At 37.3% G+C, this 22169-nt stretch overlaps 1 protein-coding gene across 1 annotated transcript in view; it reads right to left on the reverse strand.

Moving 5' to 3' along the window:
• Positions 1-19497, reverse strand: part of PASD1 (PAS domain containing repressor 1) — a 70648-nt gene extending 51151 nt beyond the window's left edge. The window contains 3 exon segments of the mRNA XM_033220842.1: positions 6504-6593; positions 13525-13613; positions 19470-19497. Of these exon segments, the coding sequence (XP_033076733.1) occupies positions 6504-6593; positions 13525-13613; positions 19470-19497 (207 nt within the window).
• Between the last annotated feature and the right edge of the window lie 2672 nt (positions 19498-22169).

Below are 22169 nucleotides of genomic sequence, written 5' to 3' on the forward strand. Positions count from 1 at the left end.
ATCCTCAACACCTAGAACAGAGCTTGGCACTGGTAAGCATTCAGTAAATATTGGTTGAATGAATGAATAATATTGTATCATGTAGCTGAAATATGGTGAGACATGGATAAATTGAATATCAGATATAGAAGTAATGAGCTTTTAATGTGATAGCAACAAAGTAATAAAGTATTCTTTGTAGCTGAATAATGGCTTTGTGTGACGAACCACAAATTCCAATGATTTTTTTAACTGATTAGCATTAATAATCTACAGTCAATATTCAGAAATATATCTTTATGGCCCATTTGTAGAAGCCAGCCTATGAACTGGTCAATGCTCGAATTAGCAGATGGATGCTGTCTCAATCAAGTTTGGCTTGATTAAGGATAGAAATATTACCTTAATTTACCAAACAAAACATTATGCAACTAACAGGCATACATCTTGACAGTGAAAGTCACACAGTAAAAAGAAGCGTAGATTTTTTTCAATAAATTTAACTTTTTCAATAAAAACGTTTTTGTTGGTTTAGTTATAAAATAGACTTTGGATGCCAAACTAGGTTACCTCTGTGGAGACGACTCATTCATTCACTCATCTAACACACGATAAACAACTGCTCCATGCCAGTCACTGTTCTAGGTATGTTCACATATACAAGCTTACTTAATCTCCTGGGAGAGTAAGAATTATCCCTTGTCTTATTCTTCAGGAAATTAAGGCTTCTCCAATTGTCAAGAGTTCAGAAACGCAGAAATGAAACTGACATGAAAGCTACATCTAATTCCATGTCTATTGTTCCTTTTACTACACCATAGCTGCCTAAGTCCAATTTGCATCAGGAACAGAAAATTTGCTACTGGACCAGTTCCTGTATTTTGGACATTCTACATGAAGTAATTCACTGAATAAGATTTTACACTTATTTCTTATAAGGGTTACAAAAGGTGAACCTGACAATGAATTCCAATGAGCACATAGTCTAGTAGGGCAGATTAAATATGCACAATCAATTATGATGTAAAGTATAAAATAATACCCTAACAAGAGGTACAAAGTGCTATGTCTCATAAGTTCTTTCATTAGTTGAAAAATGAAGATAGCATTGTCACTTAAGAGTTCAAAGTGAGCTATCTTTTGATAGTCTACATTCTCTTGGATGTGACTAGTGGTAATGAGTTTCTTTTTGATTCTCTAGGGATAGGAATAGTGACAATAAGCCTTATAATTAACCACCAATTGAAACAGTGGATCTGTTCCAGTGACCTTGTTCCTTAGTTAGAAAAAGGGCAGAGACCTGAAAGCGTGATTAACCTCATGTTATTTTTGTAAATTTTTAGCATTTGCTCTTATTACACAAGGTAGAAAGATCAAGGTACTTAGAACTTAATGAAGCAAAGATAAATACCAGCGAAAAATTAAGGTGTTTTTTCAAAAGCCAAGTTTGCAAATATCTATTAGTTGTCACACAAATATTAGCATGGTGAATCTCAGTCACGCCAAAAAAAAAAAAAAGAATTAAGAAATTTACTGGGGACTCCATGACATTTACTGAGAATCTAGGCAAGAAGCATCTTTTTTACTGCCAAAGACATTCATATTACACATGCATTAGAAACAAACCTGAGAGAAACAAAAATGGGGAAAGGATTCCCTATTTAATAATGGTGCTGGGAAAATTGGCTAGCCATAAGTAGAAAGCTGAAACTGGATCCTTTCCTTACTCCTTATACGAAAATTAATTCAAGATGGATTAGAGACTTAAATGTTAGACCTAATACCATAAAAACCCTAGAAGAAAATCTAGGTAGTACCATTCAGGACCTAGGCATGGGCAAGGACTTCAGGTCTAAAACACCAAAAGCAATGGCAGCAAAAGCCAAAATTGACACATGGGATCTCATTAAACTAAAGAGCTTTTGCACAGCAAAAGAAACTACCATCAGAGTGAACAGGCAACCTACAGAATGGAGAAAATTTTTGCAACCTACTCATCTGACAAAGGGCTAATATCCAGAATCTACAAAGAACTCAAACAAATATACAAGAAAAAAACAAACAACCCCATCAAAAAGTGGGGAAAGGATATGAACAGACATTTCTCAAAAGAAGACATCCATACAGCCAACAGACACATGAAAAAATGCTCATCATCACTCGCCAAAAGAGAAATGCAATCAAAACCACAATGAGATACCATCTCACACCAGTTAGAATGGCAATCATTAAGAAGTCAGGAACAACAGGTGTTGGAGAGGATGTGGAGAAACAGGAACACTTTTACACTGTTGGTGGGACTGTAAACTAGTTCAACCATTATGGAATCAGTATGGCAATTCCTCAAGGATCTAGAACTAGATGTACCATATGACCCAGCCATCCCACTACTGGGTATATACCCAAAGGATTACAAATTACTCTACTACAAAGACACATGCACACGTATGTTTATTGCGGCACTATTCACAATAGCAAAGACCTGGATTCAACCCAAATGTCCATCTGTGACAGACTGGATTAAGAAAATGTGGCACATATACACCATGGAATACTATGCAGCCATCAAAAAGGATGAGTTTGCGTCCTTTGTAGGGACATGGATGCAGCTGGAAACCATCATTCTTAGCAAACTATCACAAGAAGAGAAAACCAAACACCGCATGTTCTCACTCATAGGTGGGAACTGAACAATGAGATCACTTGGACTCGGAAGGGGAACATCACACACTGGGGCCTATCATGGGGAGGGGGGAGGAGGGAGGGATTGCATTCGGGAGTTATACATGATATAAACGTTATGCACATGTACCCTAGAACTTAAAGTATAATAAATAAATTAAATAATAAATAAAACCATGCCAAAAAAAAAAAAAGTAATTCCATAGAAGTGACCCAGAATTGCTGATTAAAAAAAAAAAAAAAAAGAAAACTATTCAACTGTATGGGGCACAGGGAAGGATAAGATCCTCTGCAGGAGATTTACGCTGCATCTCAAATCAAATGAGAGTCATCACTACTACATCTCTACTATCTGTAAGCTTCTCAGGGAAAACAGAGCAAATCTCATCACAGTTATCATAAACTAACCATGTACCTATGTTCAAAATCCGCTAAAGTCTAATCTCTTAAAGATTCAATGCTGAGAATCTTTTCAGATGTAGTGTATGTTTTAAAAGTTTCATTTGCTTTAGAACTGCAAAAAAGAATAAATATATGTAAACTCCCAGATTTGATTTTATTTTCAGGGGGAACGTTGGAGTAGGGTGAGTAGGAGGGCAGGCTGCTAAGAACAGGGGGCAGTGACTAGAACTTACTACTACAAATGACTATGAGTTTTTCCAAAGGAAAAAAAAAACTGTCAATGAAATCAATGATTGGGAAAATATGATGGCAGGTTTCAGATAAAAGTTTAATACCATGATGATGATGATAACAGGCATCATTTTATTCATGGTATGTGTTGTAACAGCATAACTTGGACACATCTTATCTCTCTGTCACACCCATCTTCAATACATCAGCAAAACAACTTATTTTACCTACAAAATACTTTCACTGCCACATTAATCCAACCCACTACCATCTATGGCCCTCCAAGTGGACTCTGTACTTCCATGCCTGCCCCTCATAGCCAATTCTTGACATAACAGCCAAAGTGATTCTGATAAAACTTAAGTCAGATCATTTCTTTCATCTGCTCCAACCTCCCCAATGGCTTCCTCCCATCTCAGAGGAAAGGGGATGTTACTTCTCCTGTTACTGCTCTGATTTTATCATCTCTATTTTCCTTTTGCTCACACCACTCCAGTCACACTGTTCTCTTTGCTGTACCTTTTCCTGCTTTCGGCTCTTACATATGCTTTCCCTCTGTCTGAAAGATACTTGCTCCATTTACCTGCATATCACACATACTCCATTCAGGTCTCTGTATAAATGTCACCTGATCAGACAGGCCTTAGCCAATCACGTTATTTATAATAACTCATCTCCCAGCACTCTCTAAGTAATATTATTTCCCCACTTACAGAAGAGAAATTAAAGGTTACGTAGAGAGAAACAAAGCAAATTTTAATTTCTAGATTATTTGATTCCAAAGACCAAGTTCTTTCCATTCCACCATGCTATTAGTTTGGAGTTGCTCCACAGACAGAGGTGCCTACATGTGCAATGAAACTGAAGATTCCTGGAGCCACGCAGACACTCTACAAATGGTTCGGTCTCCATTTTATAACATAAGTTGGATGACTTATAAAAGGAAATTTTTAATCAAAGCCTGAGAAAAAGATTGCCTGTTTCAAAAAATTAAGAACAGTTAGGATTTAATGAGGAAGTGTGAAACTATGCCTCAGGTGTAGTCGTTTTTAACCTTGTTTTATAGGAATATATAACTTAATTCCCACTTAATGTTTACGTACAAATATCATAGTTATACATTTATTTTTAAGTACACTGATCTCAGGTAAATCAAGTCTATTGTTTCAGGCTGACAGTTCAAAGCACATGTCCCAGCTACCTCTCTAGACCTTGTGGTTTTGGGGGCGGCGTGTGTGTGTGTGGTATCTCAAATGTTGAAGGGTGAAAGAGCTTCTTGATAATGAAAACTTTGAACCAAATACATAAAGAAGCAAGATCATATCATAACTAACACCATCACTATAATAAATCCTCACATAATAAGAAAAAGTCACCAGTCTCAGCAAATGACCAATTTGGTTTAAGCAATATCTGATGCCACAAAAATTTGGGTAGTTTTCTGGTCTTCATCATAACAAAATTTAAGCTGTAATGGATCATACTCGCACATTCCTTCTTTTAATATAGATTTTAAAAGACTCTTTTCCTTCTATGATTCAAATATACTAAAGTGCAATCCAATAAATATCTCTACTATTTGCATTTTATTCAGCTGTTTTGGTAGCCTACAAATATAAGCTGAATTTGAAAATGTAAACTGCTTTTTAAAAAAACGAAGAAAATGAGAAATAAAAGAGATTGATTCTAGCATCTGTAATTTTTTTTTTTTTTTGAGACGGAATCTCGCTCTGTCACCCAGGCTGGAGTGCAGTAGAGCGATCTCCGCTCACTGCAAGCTCCACTGCCTCCCAGGTTCACGCCATTCTCCTGCCTCAGCCTCCCGAGAAGCTGGGACTACAGATGCCCGCCACCACACCCGGCTAATATTTTTTTGTATTTTTAGTAGAGACGGGGTTTCACCGTGTTTGCCAGGATGGTCTCGATCTCCTGATCTCGTGATCCACCCGCCTCGCCCTCCCAAAGTGCTGGGATTACAGGCGTAAGCCACTGTGCCCGGCCGCATCTGTAATTTTTTTTAAGGGGTATAAGGACTCTTGAGTTTCCAAGCAGGCCATGGAACATGCCAACTGGCCTGGCTAAACTAGTGAAATGTTTTTAATCCACTTCCAACCTAACTACAGGATAATCTAACCCTAGCTTCTATTAACTTCCATGTTCCAAACTTGAGTGCTACAGATCTCTGGATCAGGGTTTGTCAAGTTCTTGAGACAACTCTGTGGAATGAGGAATATGTAATGAAAACAACAACCGAGATATGATTGTTTTACACTACCACCAATAGTGCATAGGGGTTTCAATTTCTTCATATCCTCTCCCAAAACTTTTTGTTAACACAACCATGCCATGGCAGACAGTTTGTGTGGGAGGGTTGTTGTTGGTAAATGTATTCTAGGTAACCCCTCCTCAAACACCTGTGTAAGTGGAATATCAAGGCCTTGCTACAGACTGAATGTTTATGTCCCCCAAAACTTTATATATTGAAATAATCTAACTGTCAATGTGATGGTATTATATTAAGAGGTGGGGTCTTTGGAGATTATTAATGGGATTAGTGTCCTTATAAAAGAGACCCCTAGGCTGGGCATGGTGGCTCATGCCTTTAATCCCAGCACTTTGGGAGGCCGAGATGGGCAGATCTCTTGAGATCAGGAGTTTGAGACCAGCCTGGCCAACATGGTGAAACCCTGTCTCTACTAAAAATACAAAAATTACCCAGGTATGGTGGCGTGTGCCTATAATCCCAGCTACTGAGGAGGCTGAGGCAAGAGAATCACTTGAACCCAGGAGGCAGAGGTTGCAGTGAGCCGAGATCGCACCACTGCACTCCAGCCTGGGTGACAGAGTGACACTCCATCTCAAAAAAAAAAAAAAAAAAGAGCTCCCTTGCTTCTTCTACTATATGAGGTTATAATAAGAATAAAGATGTCTATGAACCAGAGAGTGGGCCCTCACTAGACACCAAATCTGTTGGCACCTTGATCTTGGATTTCTCAGACTCTAAAACTATAAAATATGAATTTGTGTTGTTTACAAAGGCACCCAATCTACAATATTCTGAAACCAATGAAAATGACAATAAAACAGGGGCACGTTTTGACAACATGGAAAACATCTTCTCTGATGAGCTTTACGCTCCTGAAAATAAATAATGAACCCCTAAACAACAAACCAGAATGATCCACTTTCCAAAAGTAGAAGGAACTTACTGGTAAATGTCCAAGAAGAGAAGAGATGTTTTCAGCCACATGAATGATCACTCCATCTGCGCTCAGTGTAATCATAAAGCCATCTAATAACTAATGACGAGAGGATAATAATGTAATTAAATAGTGGAACAATAATAAAATGATAACTTTATTGCTAAATGCTTAGATAATTATAACAGCACATTGAATATAGTGCAGTCCTTAAATATCAATAAAGTAGGCACAGACTTAATTAAAATTCCATTATTCTGCCTCCTACACAGAATCTACTTAACCTTAAGCATGAAATGTTTATCAAATGATGCGTCATTTAAACAAACAAATTTCAATGTACACCCAATTAGCATGAAATTCTCTAACACAAGCTAAGAAGATTCATTTCCATGTGTAGGTTGTTTCACTTTAAGAACATTTAATTTCAAAAAAGTTAAAAATATTTTAAGGACACTTTCATTTGTGGTTAGGTTAGTCATCTCCTTATAAATATGGATACTGCCATCACTTTCCTGCTATATAATGGATTCAATAGCCAGACAAATGCCTCCTGGTAGAGAATATCTAAAATGATGAATAAAATATATTAAAACTTATTTTTCAAAACAGGACCAAGCTATTGGTAAAGTAAGGGAATAATCTGGTATCAGAAATGACTTGATTGTGAGAATTAAGACATCAGAGAATATTAGACCCTGTATTTGCCTTGAGACTATCTTCCAACACTGATGGCCTAGAGCTTGGGGGACAAAAGCAAAGCCGAGGCCTGTACAAGGCAGGAGGTGAAATCAAAGACCACAATATGAAGCCAGGTCTCCAAAAGGGTGACACCTTCAACAGGTGCAACAGAAAAATCTTATCCAGTGAAAGGAGACAGGGAATGTGCATGCCTCCCTCAGCCTCAGTCCTGGGAAGAGTAGGAAAAGAGAAAATAGTCAACTTTAGGAGGCACTAAGCAGAAGCCCACCTTTACACAAACTTGGAGCTAGAATTCATACACTACCTGTGTGGCCCTCAACAACCAAAGTCTAATATTTAGTTTAAAGTGATCCTGACCCCATATGTCTAATAAAAGTAAATCAAAATCACATCTAGACAATTATTTTAAAATGAGGGTTCAAAGAACTCATGCAGATAAAGTTACAAATAATATGAGCTTATAATAAAAATAAAACACAGGAAGAAATGAAGCATTACAAACAAGAGGCAATAGACATAATAAAGAACATAATAAAGAATCATATTTAAAAAATAACAGATATTGGAATTATCAGATACAGAATACAAAACAAGTATGCTTAATAGGCTTAAATAAATAACAAAGCAGAATACAAAACAAGTATGCTTAATAGGCTTAAATAAATAACAAAGGGCACTAAAAATATGAAGAAACAAGAGACTCAAAACTGACTCGTGAGATATAAAACATAATCAAACAAAATGTCTATAGATGATATTGTCATCAAAATTAGAAACTTAATGTATAGGTTAAATAGTATGTTAGAACACAGCCAGAAATAAAATTGTTGAGCTGGAAAGAGCTGAGAAAATGACTCAGAATGTAACACAAGGAGACATACAAATGGAAAAATAAGATAAACTCATTTCATGGAGAAGAGAATGAGAAAGTCCAACATATGTCTGATCAGTGTTCCAGAAGGAGATGATATAGCAGAGAAGAGGAAATACGCAATGAGATACAGGTTGAAAATTATGCAGAAGTAATAAAATACACCAATCTTAAGATTCAGGAAGCCCAAGTAATTGCAAACAGGATTCTACATTTGGATAAAGTCACGAAATCCTCCAACCCATTAGGATGGGCTATGATTAAAACAAAACAAATAGTTTTGGGACAAGATATGAAGAAATTGAAACCCCTATGCACTATTGAGGGTAGTATAAAATGACAAAGCTGCTATAGAAAACTCTATGGCAGTCTCTCAAATAACTAAACATAGAACTATCATGTGATTCAGCATTTCCACTTCTGGGTGTATAAAAAAAAAAAAAATCTGAAAGCAGGAACTCAAACAGATATGTGTACACCTATGCTCACAGAAGCATTATTCATAATGGCCAAAAGGTGTAAACAATCTAAGTGTCCAACAGATGAATGTATAACCAAAATGTATAACAAAAAACAAAATATTATTCAGCCTTCAAAGGAAAGAGAATTTTGCCACGTACTACAACATGGATGAAACACGTCACAAAAGGACACTACTGTATGATTCCATTTATATGAAGTTCCTAGGACAGCCAAATAGATACATGCACAAAGTAGAATGGTGGTTACCAGGAACTGGGAGAAAGTGAGAATGTGCAGTTATTGTGTTTCAGTTACGCAAGCTTTTAAAAGCTGGAAATGGATGGTGGCGATGGTTGCACAATAATGTGAATGTACTTAATGCCACTGAACTCTATATTTAAAAGTGATTAAATGGTAAATTCATGTTATATACATTTTACAATAATAAAAAAACAGGCCAAATAATAAGTTATAATGGAGATTAGAAAGTATTTATGATATAATAATTTTTTAAACACCATTTATCAAGACTCGTGAAATGCAGCTAAAACAACATTGGGAATCTTTGCCTAAATGTATATATTAGAAAAGAAAATTGGTTAGAAATCAATGAATTAAATAATCTAAAATTGTTAGAGAACAAAAAACGAACCCAAAAAAGTAGAAAAAAGTAAATAATAAAAACAGCAGAAATTAATAAAATAAAAAATAATGACACAATGGAGAGAATCAAGAAAGTTAAAAGTCAATTCTTCGAAAAGAACATTAAAATTGACAAACCTCTGGTAAGATGAATCGTGGGGCAAAAAACACAAACAATATTAGGAGTGAAAAGTGGATATCATTACAGAAGCTTCATTATGAACAACTTTATGCCAACAAATTTGAAAGCAAGTCTTAGAAAAATATAAATTACAAAAAGTGACTTGGGAAGAAGTAAAAACTATAACCAATCACATCATCATTAAACAGCAAAATCACTACTTTAAAATATTATCTTATCTTTGTAATGTTTCTCCTTCATAGCATACACAAAAAAGAACTCAAAAAGTATGAACACATTAAATATAATAGATAAAACGTTAAAGCTTTTAAAATAAAATATAAGAGAATATATTTATTACTTGTGGTAAGTAAGGATTTTTTAAACAAGAAAGTAAACACTCTTTGGTAAATTTCATTACTTTAAAATTAATAATTTCTGTTTGTCAAAGGTCACCTTAAATAGTGAAAAGGCAAGTTTCAAACTAGAACAAGAATTTTGTAACACATAACTTGCAAGTGATTCATTTCCAGAATCTGTTTTTAAAATCTCCAACATATGAATAATTAGAAAGAACAACAATACCATAAGAAACTGAGCAAAGGTTAGAAACAAGCATCTCATAGAAGAGGAAACACCAATGCCCTCAAAATTTGTGAAAAGACGCTCATTCTCATTTGTAATGAAACAAGACACCATTCCATTCCCAACCAATTGACAAAAATTTAAAAATTAGACAATAAATTGTTAGCAAGGATGTGGAGCAATAAGAACTTTCATCCACTACTACTAAGAATATAAATGAACAGTAAAATACACAATGAAACACAGCCACTTGAAAAGCATTGTCATTTTCATGTAAAGGGGAGCTACCCTACCACTCCACCCTACCCTCCAGCAATCTCACTCCTAGATATACACCTAGAAACACTCTTGCTTATATGGAAAAGGATATACAAACAAAAATGTTCAAACCAAAACTGCTCTCAATAACAAAAACCTACAGCTCTACAAGACCCAGTTATGCGCCTCTGATTCATACTCCATCCCACCCTCAATCAAGTCAGGGATTTTAGCTTTCCTTTTGCAGTCCCAGCCTAGTCTCCTAATTCCGCCAGCAGTAGGGGTTTCAGTATCTATCCAAAGTGACTGGATTCATGAAAGCAGTAACTTCATCCACCTTGGGGCATCGGATCTGGGTACCCTAGTGGGTTTCCAAAAAAGCCAGGTGACTTTTGACTAATGACAGGAGATAGAAAACGACAGGAGATAGAAAGGAACTGGTAGATACAGTATTTTCCCTTCCTCCCCTATACAGACTATTCTAAGGTGTGGTGCCTTTTACATAGTTTAAGAGTGACTGAACAACCCACTGTGTGTTCTTGTGAAGCTGTATCCAGCTTGGTAATAAACTATCCTAAATTTCAGTTCCCTTCGTCCCTGCCTTACTTTTCTTTCCCCCTCACCCTTGCTATCCTGAGAATGCATATCCCCTAAAACCTCAGCATGTAAGTTTTGTTTCTGCCTCTACTTCCTAAGGAGCATGAGCTAAAACAGATTTCTAGTGCCCATCAACAGTAAAATGGTTAAGTAATTGCATAGTATGTTCTAACAAGAATACAGAAGTAAAAATGAATGCACTAGAGTTACATGCAGTGTCATGGATGAACTGAAAAAGGTTGAGCAAAAATATCAAGTCAGAGAAGAATACATACAATATAATTCAGTTTATATAAAGGTGAAAGTCATGCAAAAGAAAACAACATATCACTTACAGATGCATACACTTGTCCTAAAAATACAAAGCAAGGCAAAGGAATATTGATACAGAACTCAGGAAATGGTAGGGAAGAAGTGGTGTGGAAGAAGAAGATCATGACAAAGGGGATTTCAAAGGATCTGGTAATGCTCTATTTCTTAACCTCAGTGTTACCTGTACTATTTTTTAACTGTTAATATATGTTATATATATACATTTTTGTAAGATAAAATTTTAAGTAAAAGCTTTTAAAATTGGGTGCTTGCTATTTCCTATTAGACGTCAAAAGATAATGTCCAAAACTGCCACATGCCTGAAGTGACCTTCCAAACACATAGGTTCAGAAAAGAGTCTAGGCAGATCTGGTAAGGCGTTTTGCTCCTCTACTCATTTTTTGTATGTCTGCTTGCTTTTGGCATTTTGATTACCACATTCTCTACTGAGATGGTTTGCTCTGAGTTAGTCTGGACCCCCATGGGCTGGAGTGTAAGTGAGGAAACATGGTGTGCTACTTAGCTGTGCTACTCAACAGGTCTTGGAGTAGCACAAGGTGCAAGGTGCAAGCTCTCCCAGCTTTGGTCTCCTCTTTCCTACAGTAAAAAGGATCAACATCATTATTAACTTAATCATAGGCTTCTTATGAGGATGAAATCGGCTACTCTACATGAGAGCACTGTGTAGGTTGATACACAGATGTCAGGAGGCTGTTACATTTGATCAACAGTATGGCAAACAGGAAGGAAACATCCAAAGCTAAGTCATTGCTCTGAAATACAAGCCATAAGAAACAAAGGCACCTTGATCTCTTGCCCTCCAAACTCCGCTTTCTTTCATGCTTCAAAAGAATGGCCAAAGCTGTAATGAAACTGGAAAGTGAACAGAAAGAGCCCTCTACTGTCCCTCTTCTCAGATTCCCTGATGTTTCCATCTCTCTGGCTGAAGTCAGCTCTGATTAGTCAGACTGAGCTTGTTTATTGCAAGAAAAAACTTCATGAATAAAGAACAGACTTTTCTAGGGAAGTTATTAAAGCCTAATGGAGGGGAAAAAAGTGGAAAGCAGGGAATTACCCAAGATATTCTGATCCTTCCAGTTGAATGCCATATATTCTGTAGTTGTGAACATAATTATCCCTCTAGGGTGTAGTTATACCTTGTCTAGCTTCTAAAATATTTCAAATAAGCATCTGGTTTCATAAAATTGGTAACAGGATTTCACATAACACATTTTAAGTCCTCTATTTAGCAAATATTTGTGTATAGGATCCCTAAAACTAAGCCTTTAATAAAATTGAGAGAGGGTCGTGTGTAGTGGCTCATGCCTGTAATCCCTGCACTTTGGGAGGCCAAGGTGAATCGTTTGAGCCCAGGAGCTCAGGAGACCAGCCTGGGTGACATAGTAAGACCTTGTCTCTATAAAGAGTTATAAAACATAATTAGCTGAGCATGGTAGTGTGCACCTCTGGTCCCAGCTACTTTGGGGGCTGAGGTGGGAGGATTGCTTGGGCCCAGAAGGCTGAGGCTGCAGTCAGCCACAATCATACAACTGCACTCCAACCTGGATGACAGAGTGAGACCCTGTGTCAAAAAAAAAAAAAAAAGTGAGAGTCTGTTGCTTAAAAGGAAGAAAAATGAAGTAGAATATTAAAATATGGCTCCACTCATTCACAGTCAGTAGAATTTTGCCTCTAACATTGGGATGGGTTTGAAAAGATTCACTCACACAATGCCTTTCTCAGACACCATTATGACCACTAATGGTCATAGTGCTGGGTGATCAGCCAATACTGAAAGAGAAAAGGGACCAGACTGATAATTACTTGGTGTCTAACATTGCCAAACAGTGTGCTATATATTTTACACATGTTCACTTCATTTTATTCTCACATCATCTCAATGAGATAAAGATCATTTTTACTCATTTTAAAGAGAAAGAAATCAAGGCTCAGAGATGGTAAGTCAGTCAAGACACACAGCAAGTAAGTGACAAAGGCAAAATCTGTATCCTTATCTGTCCAACTCAAAGGAATATGGTCCTTCGGAGTGCAGTTTGTGGCTTGTGAAACTAACCAGTTCACTTGGAGATAGAAACTATAAACACCTTACATTCTTGAGGGGGGAACAACTACTTGAAGGCTAATTCATTAGAGTATAACCATCTATATTGAAAGAGTCTACCGTATAACCACTTAACTTGCCACTAACCTATGCAAAGATTTGTTTGTGTTTGTTGTCACTCAAAATCAGTGTTTCTCAAAACTCAGTTGGCATAGGAAGCATCCGGGGAGCTTGAGAGAAATGCAAACTCCTGGCCCTAACAGGTTTGAGATTCTGATGTGGACGATTTAAATTATCAAGCTCCCTGGTTGATTCTAATGCATATTATCTCCTAATCACACTTTGACAAACACTTTTCTTTGCCTTCTATTACATGTATTCAACATATGAAGTAATCAAAGAACAAAAGCCCTCTTACCTGTAGCATCATTTGGTTGAAGTCATCATAGGTACGAAAAGATGGAATCCAATTTAATTTCCTTTGAGAGCTTTTTGGATTGACTTTGTCTTTTTAGAAAAAGGAAGAAAGTACAGAACAGTGTCACATTAAAATGATTAGCTATGGGTATTAGATTTTTCAAAGTTATACTTAATTTATAGAAAAGACTCATGAGAAAATGCTGAGTGCTAATGAAGGATCTGATGTTGGCTAACTAATTGTATATAAATGATCACAAACACAGAAGTGTTTGGAATTGAAAAAGACTTTGAAGATCATCCAACTCAATTTCTACCACACACATTATGACCTGTTCAACACTTTTATGATTTTTCAACTTCTAGTTCTTTTTTTCCTCTTGAATTCTACCAAAACCCAGTATCCATAATCTGCCAGGTAAGTCAAGGGGCTCTAAGCAGATCCAGACCCCCAAAGTCCTCCCTAGTCCTGACTAAATTATGAAATTCCACTCTTTAGTTTCATCTATTTAAGCTTTACACAAGGTCCCTTAACTAGAATATCTTCAAGCCTTATCTTTCTTTTTTTTTTTTTTTTTTTTTTTGAGACGGAGTCTCGCTCTGTCGCCCAGGCTGGAGTGCAGTGGCCGGATCTCAGCTCACTGCAAGCTCCGCCTCCCGGGTTCATGCCATTCTCCTGCCTCAGCCTCCGAGTAGCCGGGACTACAGGCGCCCGCCACCTCCCCCGGCTAGTTTTTTTTTTTTTGTATTTTTAGTAGAGACCGGGTTTCACAGTGTTAGCCAGGATGGTCTCGATCTCCTGACCTCGTGATCCGCCCGCCTCGGCCTCCCAAAGTGCTGGGATTACAGGCTTGAGCCACCGCGCCCGGCCTTATCTTTCATCTCTTCCAAGCTACTGGTACTGTCCTCTCCCCCATCCGTCCTATCACATTCTTCAGGGTTTTCTGGTTTCCTCATGAGAAGTGTGTTTCTGCTCCTGTGTTTAGTCTTTGCTGTCAACATGTGCCCCTCTCTACCTCCCCAACTCCACCCTACTCCACTAACTTCACTAGCAAAAGGACTTCACTAACACAGCCCTCTAATCTCAAGTGATTTTAATATTTCATGTCAATAAACATTAGTTCCTTCTCCTCACAGAAAAATGAGACCCACAGCATACAACTTTGATCTCTATTAAAAATATAAAATCGTATGACAAGGATAATGTTGACAGTGGCTACTGCTTTCTTGACAGGCATGAGTCTCTGACTCTTTCCTAGAAGTAGAGTTGGGTAAGAGGGAGGCCATGCATAAGGAGAACTTTAGAGCCCTCACTGATGAGGGAATGAAAATAGGGTGTGTAACTGGGTGTGAAATAGGAGTAACATGAAAAGTAAACCATGCCAACTGCACAAACGCCTCAAGATCAGTGATCCTGACCACTGTCCCAGCTTGGAAACTCAATTCTAGGCATAGCTCTTCAAACTCAAGAAACAACTCATGATACTCTTCCACAGTCAATTTCTGAAGAAATTTCTCCATTGCCTTCCAGTTCCATCTAATAACTTTCACCTCCTATACTTCATTCAAAGAAATAAAAAAGATAGGGAGTTCATATACGGCCAAGAAAGGATAATCACTGTATTTTATAAATAAATCATAAAGGACTTTTCTACTTTACTATTACCCATGGACTTGTTTTTGTTTATTCTCTAAGGTGTGCATCATATCCAATTCTTCACCATATCCCCAATGTCTAACATGGTACTTAAGTCATGGCAGGGATTTAATACTTGTTAAACTGAACCTCTTTTATTCATTTATTTAACAAATGTTTACAGAGCTTCTGCTATGGGTCATATTCTGCTTTACAGGTCCAGGATATAGCATAAACAAGAAAAATAAGATGATTGTTCTTTTGTATCTTACAGACTGATGGGGCAGCGTAGACAAATAATCAACAAACAGACAACACAACAGACAGTTTCAGGTATCTGCAAGTACAATAATTGGTAAGATCGGATGATCAAGAAAAGCCTTACTAGGAAGGTACTAGGAAGGTAACATCTGAGCTAAGATTTGATAGACAAGAAAGCGACTGTGTGAAGATATGGGACCAAATCATCTCAGGGAGATGAAGCAGTAAGTGCAACATGAAGCAGGAAATCATTTTGCCTATTTGAAGAGACGAAAGGATCCCAGAGTGGCCACAGTGGGATGACCGGGGGTAACGCAGTAGGAAAGCCTGAGAGACAGGAAGGGCCAGATCATGTAGGGTATATGGTAAGAAGTTTATATTTTATGCTGAGTAAAACATGAAATGCTTTTAGTTATTATTATTCTGAGATGGAGTCTCGCTCTGTCTCCCAGGCTGCAGTGTAGTGGCGCGATCTCAGCTCACTGCAACCTCCACCTCCCGGGTCCAAGCCATTCTCCTGCCTCAGCCTCTTGAGTAGCGGGGAATACAGGTACCTGCCATCATACCCAGTTAATTTTTTGTATTTTTAGTAGAGATGGGGTTTCACCATGTTGGCCAGGCTGGTCTTGAGCTCCTGACGTCAGGAGTTCAGGTGATCCACCCGCCTCGGCCTCCCAAAGTGCCGAGATGACAGGCATGAGCCAGCATGCCCAGCCCATGAAGTGCTTTTAAGCAGGAGAGTGACATGGTAGATTTTTACAAGATCCCTATGGCTGTTTGTTGCAAACAGAATGAAGTGGGTAGTAAAGACAGAGGCAGAATCTAGCTATGAACCTTCATCAAAAGTAAGAGATGAGGGAATGGGGAGATGTTGGACAAAGGATGCAAAATTTCAATTAGAATAAGTTCAAGTTCTATTACACATCATAGTGACTACAGTAAATAACAATATATTGTACACTTGAGAATTGCTAAGAGAGTAGATCTGATGTGGTCTCGTCGGAAAAAGGTAAGTATGTGAGGTATGCATATATCAATATATCAATTAGCTGGATTTAGCCATTCCACAGTGTATACATATATCAAAATACCATGTTCTATACCATAATCCACACAATTTTTATTGATCAATTTAAAAAAGAAAAAAAGTAAGAGATGATGGTGGCCTGGATTTGGGTGATACATCAAGGCTACGCAAATGGTGAGAAATGTATAGATATGAAACATACTGTCTAGATAGAAGCCAAAAAAATATTGCAGAGGAATTGGCTAAGATGGTGAATGAAGTGAAGGAGACAAGAACGGCTTCTAAACTTTTTGCCTGTGCGGCTGGCAGAATGACTGGTGGTTGCCAGTTACTGATATGAAGAGAACTGGAGGTGGGGATGAGACAGGCAATGCAGTGGAGGGGTATCAAGAGTTCCTTTATGGCCATGTTAACCCTTCTATTTAACATGCAATTGCGGACATCACGTAGAAAACTCTTTTGCTGATTGTATAGTAAGTATGATTCTCAGGGAAGGAGCTCAGGGCTGGAGATAGATTTTAAAAGTGGAGGTCACTGATATCTACCTAACACTTCAAATCAAGGGAATAGATAAGGTAACCTGGAAAATGAGTACTGTGTAAATATAAAAGAGAAAAAAAGAAAAAAGTCCAAGGACTGAGCCATGGGTACACCCATGTTTAGAAGTTGAAAGGGGAGGAAGAAGTAAAAAAACACAGATAAAGAGTGGCCAAGTCATATGGTTTGGCTCTGTGTCCCTGCCAAAATATCATCTTGAATTGTACTCCCATAATTCCCACACATTTGTGGGAGGGACCTGGTGGGAGATAATTGAGTCACTGGTGCTCTTTCTCCCATATTGTTCTCGTGGTGGTGAAAAAATCTCACGAGAGCTGATGGTTTCATAACGGGAAACCCATTTCGCTTGGCTCTCATTCTCTCTCTTGCCTGCTGCAATGTAACATGTGCCTTTCCCCTTCCGTCATGATTGTGAGGCTTCCCCAGCCATGTGGAACTGTAAGTCCAATTAAACCTTTTTCTTTTGTAAATTTCACAGGCTTGGGTATGTCTTTAGCAGCAGTGTGAAAGTGGACTAATACGCCAATGAACCAGGAAAGAAACTTGGTGATTGTGCTGTCCCGGAACCTGAGGGAAAAGTGTTTCAAAAAGGAGGGAGTGGTCACATGTCCAATGTTTTGGAAAAGTCAAGAAAGATGAGGACAGTTAAACCAAATAATTCAGCAATGTGAAGGTCACTGGTATTCCTGACAAAAGTAGTTGTAGTTGAATGGTAGGAGCTAAAGCCTCAGTGAAGTGGGTTGAAGAAAGAATGGGACGTGAGCCAGCGGAGACAGGGCCCATAAAATCATTTCAGTAAGTTTTTCTGTGAAGGAGGAGAACACAGAAATAGGGCAATACCTGGAGGTATCATGGGGTCAAAAATTATTTTAAAGTAAGAGATTATTACAGAATAATTACATATTTATGGGCATGACTTACTCAGATGTTTTGAGTTAAACCTACTGAGTTAAACCTTAAAATATTGTAGGTAATATTTTACAGGCTCAGGGTCATGTTTCCCTCAGCAACATTTACCACATACCTTTAAGTGCTTAAGATACAGAAATTTGCATTATTTCCCACATATGCTTCTATTAATTTTCATTTCCTTGGCCCACTTTTGCATGAATCTCAATCACATTTTAAGTGTCAACCATACACAAACTTGTGAATGCAAAGAAACAAACTATCTGTGTATTAGAAGGTACTTCAAGAGTTCCTCTAATCATTAATTCTTCCCAACGAATGTCTGAGGTAAAGTGAGAGACGAAGTTGTCCCACCCACAGCTAATTTTCAATGTGGCTAATTGAAAACCTATAATGATGGTGGAGGCCGAACAAATCAAACCTTTGTCCTCTTGTGAAAGGACAGTGGTGTTCCGTAATGTTTCCAATTTGTCTCCTTTTACAGGATAGCCATGAGTTTGCAGTATTTTGCGGAGTCTTGTCAAGACGGCATTTAATTCGGCCTTCTTTGCCTTTTCGAATTCATCAGATTCATCCCTAATTGAGAAAAAGAAAACCAATCAGGGTTACTAATGGCAAGGGTGGGGCGGGGAAATCAGATAGTGGAACACTAGAAGGTAAGAAGAGAGAAAGGGAGAAGTTAATGTCAATATTTGAGCAAAAATCCAGTCCTTTGATTACCCATAGAGCAACAATAATAATCATTATTAAAATAAGGAAATGAAAGCCAACTTCATCTCCCTTTGCTGTGGGGCCCTTGAGGGTAGGGACCATATCTGTCTCCTTGTCTCTTCCAGAACAAAGCCCCGCACAGTACCTGGCACAGTGACCAAAGAACTATATAAAATAAGTCCAAATTAATTTGAATTTAACGGTGGGTCTTTGTTCCACCATATATTATTACATCCTTTAGCAAGAGTGTTTCTGATAAAATTAAATTCTTTCTAAGTGGTCTATAATCACACAAGAGGCTCTCTCAAAGCCAATGCTCTTCTCAGAGAGAAGACTGAATCATAAAATGCTACTTGATTTTTTTTTTACTTTTAAAGACCACAGATCATACTGCAAACTTTTGACAAAAACTTTTTGATCAGTGTACTTGAATTTATTTTAGAAGTTTGATCTGGAAAAATAAGTGAATTTATCTTCTCAAACACAAATGAATTTAAGCTGTAGGCAAGCCAAGGCTCAAAAATAGTCTTCTAAAAATATCAGGGACTGTATACTTGTCAGTCATTTGACAACCATTAGAGTCAGCTCTGGGCAGGCACTGTGCAAGGCATGGAGGACACAGTTTGAGGAAGAGGGCTCTCAGGTAAATAGGTAATGTGCTAAGTATGATAATAGAGTTGGGGCTGAGAGTTATGAAAAAAAAAAGCAACAACACTGGAGAAACGACATTTCTCTGAGTGAATTAGGCTTCCCTGAGGAAGTAGCATTTTGCTAGATGTGAAATGGGAACAGAGCACGAGGGAGAGGGCTTTGACAGAAATGTCAGTCAGTTATGAATGCATACCTCTCCTCTTTCTCTCTCTCATCCTCATTCATTATTCAGTGATGTAAGGAAGACTCCTGAAATCAAAGTGAAGCAATATTTTACTAAGAAATCAGTTTTAGTGGTGAATCACAGTAAAGCAATAAGGATAATCAAAATTCTCAATTGCGTAACACTTTTCCCTCAAGGAATGCCTACTTCTTTTAAAGATAGGCTTTCATTAAGTACCAATAACATTCTCATATGTTATGTAGATGTTGAAGACTTGCTTTATTGTGTAATCCCCAATGAATATTTTTGATAATAACATTACAAATGAATATATTTGTAAAAGTTACAAAAACATTCTGTGGTTACACCACTTAATCAAAAAACAAAAACAAAAACAAAAAACAAGTATTTGTAGTTTTAGTTCCATACCCTTAAATTCATTTAACTTTCATTAACTTTGAGAAAATTTAAGGAAATGAAGACAGATGCAGTTTGAAAGCTTCATGCCAAGCATGTACATGCCACGCATGTACATGCCACAAAAGAGAAAAATCTGCATTATTGTTGTTCACAGAAATCCTTGGTATATAAAACAATGGCCTTGAAATCACTGAAGTCCTCTGCTTTGAGCTGTACAATTAGACTCACACATCACCTCAAGGCCAAAGCCTCAAGGTAGATGTCAATGGCATCCCAATACATATGTGTTACAAAAAAGTGATTAAAATATAGCAAACATCCTTTAAATGCTCTCTAAGTAAGGAAAAGTTTGGGGAGTCAAACACTCGAAAGGTACTAAGCAAGAAATATGAACCCGTGCTTGGCATTAATGCTCTCCTAGATAAAAAATAACCTGAACAGGAAAGTGAAACTAAAACTCACCATCTCTCCCTATGTATAGCCAGAACTCCCAGAGGCTAACATTACATTGAAAAAAAAAATGGATAAAAAATAACCCAAACAAGGAAGTGGAATTAAAACTCACCACCTCTCCCTACATGTAGCCAGGACTCCCAGAGGCTAACATTACATTGAAAAAAAAAAAAAAAAAATTCCTCCCACCAACAAAAGAAGAAAACAGGAAGCTTGTCTGTCTCAGCATGTTCTCTGGGTGCAGGAGAAAAGACACCACCATCCTGAATCAACCTTGGGGTTCCAGAAAAGGCAAAGATAAACCCCTTCTGGAGAGAGATACTTTCTAAAGACAGATTCCACAAAATTTCCACAGATAAGGTACTGTTGAAGATGAGCTCACTATTCAAAATTAGAAAATACGTAAGGAAATAATCTATCAATCCCCAAACTAAGGGACACACACACCCCCCAACAGTATGAAACCCCTAAGAACTTCAAATAGCTGTGGAGAAAGATGAATTAGAAGTTATATAAATAGATATATTCAATGAAATTAATTTTTAAAAGATGGGTTGAACAATGTATTAGAAACATCAGATAAGGAAATTAATAAATGGAACAGAGCTATGAGGAAACTTGCCATACAGTAGGAGAAAATGGGTTGGAAAATATGAAACAAGAGGTTATGAGATATGAAGGACAAACTGGGAAGGCACAGTATATATCTAAGAGAGGTTCCAGGTAGGCATAATAGCAAGGGTAGATGAGCAGTAAGGAGACAATTTTAAATTTTCCAGAATGGAAAATGTGACCCAATCTGGATAAATTAAAATAAAACCACACCTAGAAACATCACAGTGAAATTTCAGAGCACCAAAAACAGCTAACCCACTCTAAGCCATAAAAAAGATCAACACATACCAAAGAATATTATCAAATAGACCGTATTTTCTGGCCCAAATACAATTAAATTAGAAATCAATAATAAAAAGATAATATAAAACCTGATCGATTTGAACATTCAAAATAACAAAACTTCCTAATAGCTCTGAAAAGCAGAAAATACTCAGAACTAAATATTACAAGTATACCACGTTAAAAATATATTAAAGTAAAATGCAGCTAAAGTAGTACCAAAGCATTTAGTCTTAAATGCCTATTAGGAAAAAAAGTAAACAAAGTAAACAATTAGTAAACAAAATGAGTAAGTTGGCCGGGCTCAGTGACTCACGCCTGTAATCCCAGCACTTTGGGAGGCTGAGGCGGGCAGATCACCTGAGGTCAGGAGTTCAAGACTAGCCTGGGCAACATGGTAAAACCTTCTCTCTACTAAAATACAAAAAAAGGCCGGGTGTGGTGGTGGGCACCTATAATTCCAGCTACTCAGGAGGCTGAGGCTGGAGAATTGCTTGAACCTGGGAGGCGGAGATTACAGTGAGCCGAGATCACACGACTGCACTCCGGCCTAGGCGACTGAGTGAGACTCCATCTCAAAAAAACAAACAAACAAAAAATCAGTAAATTAGTAAACAAAAAAAAATTAAAAATAAAAGTAAAGCTAAAGAAAGGAGAAGTAAGAAAATACTAAATAGGACCAGAAAATAATGCAATAAAAATAAAGATAGAACAGAAATCTTAAAATGGTTTCTTAAAATAAAAACTAGTGAAATAAATAAAGCATTGTTATACAAGATTAATCAAGAAACATGGAAGAGGACACATTTTGGAATAAAAGGGCATACTATGAATACAACATAGTAAAAAGCAGTATGATCAATTCTATACCCATAAATTTGAAAACACAGAAACAGAGATAAAATGGGATACTGCTTTGGAAAATGAATTTTACCCAAACCTATTTAAGGATACAAAAAA

Source organism: Trachypithecus francoisi, unplaced genomic scaffold (assembly GCF_009764315.1).
Source record: "Trachypithecus francoisi isolate TF-2019V2 unplaced genomic scaffold, Tfra_2.0 Contig00010, whole genome shotgun sequence".
NCBI lineage: Eukaryota > Metazoa > Chordata > Mammalia > Primates > Cercopithecidae > Trachypithecus > Trachypithecus francoisi.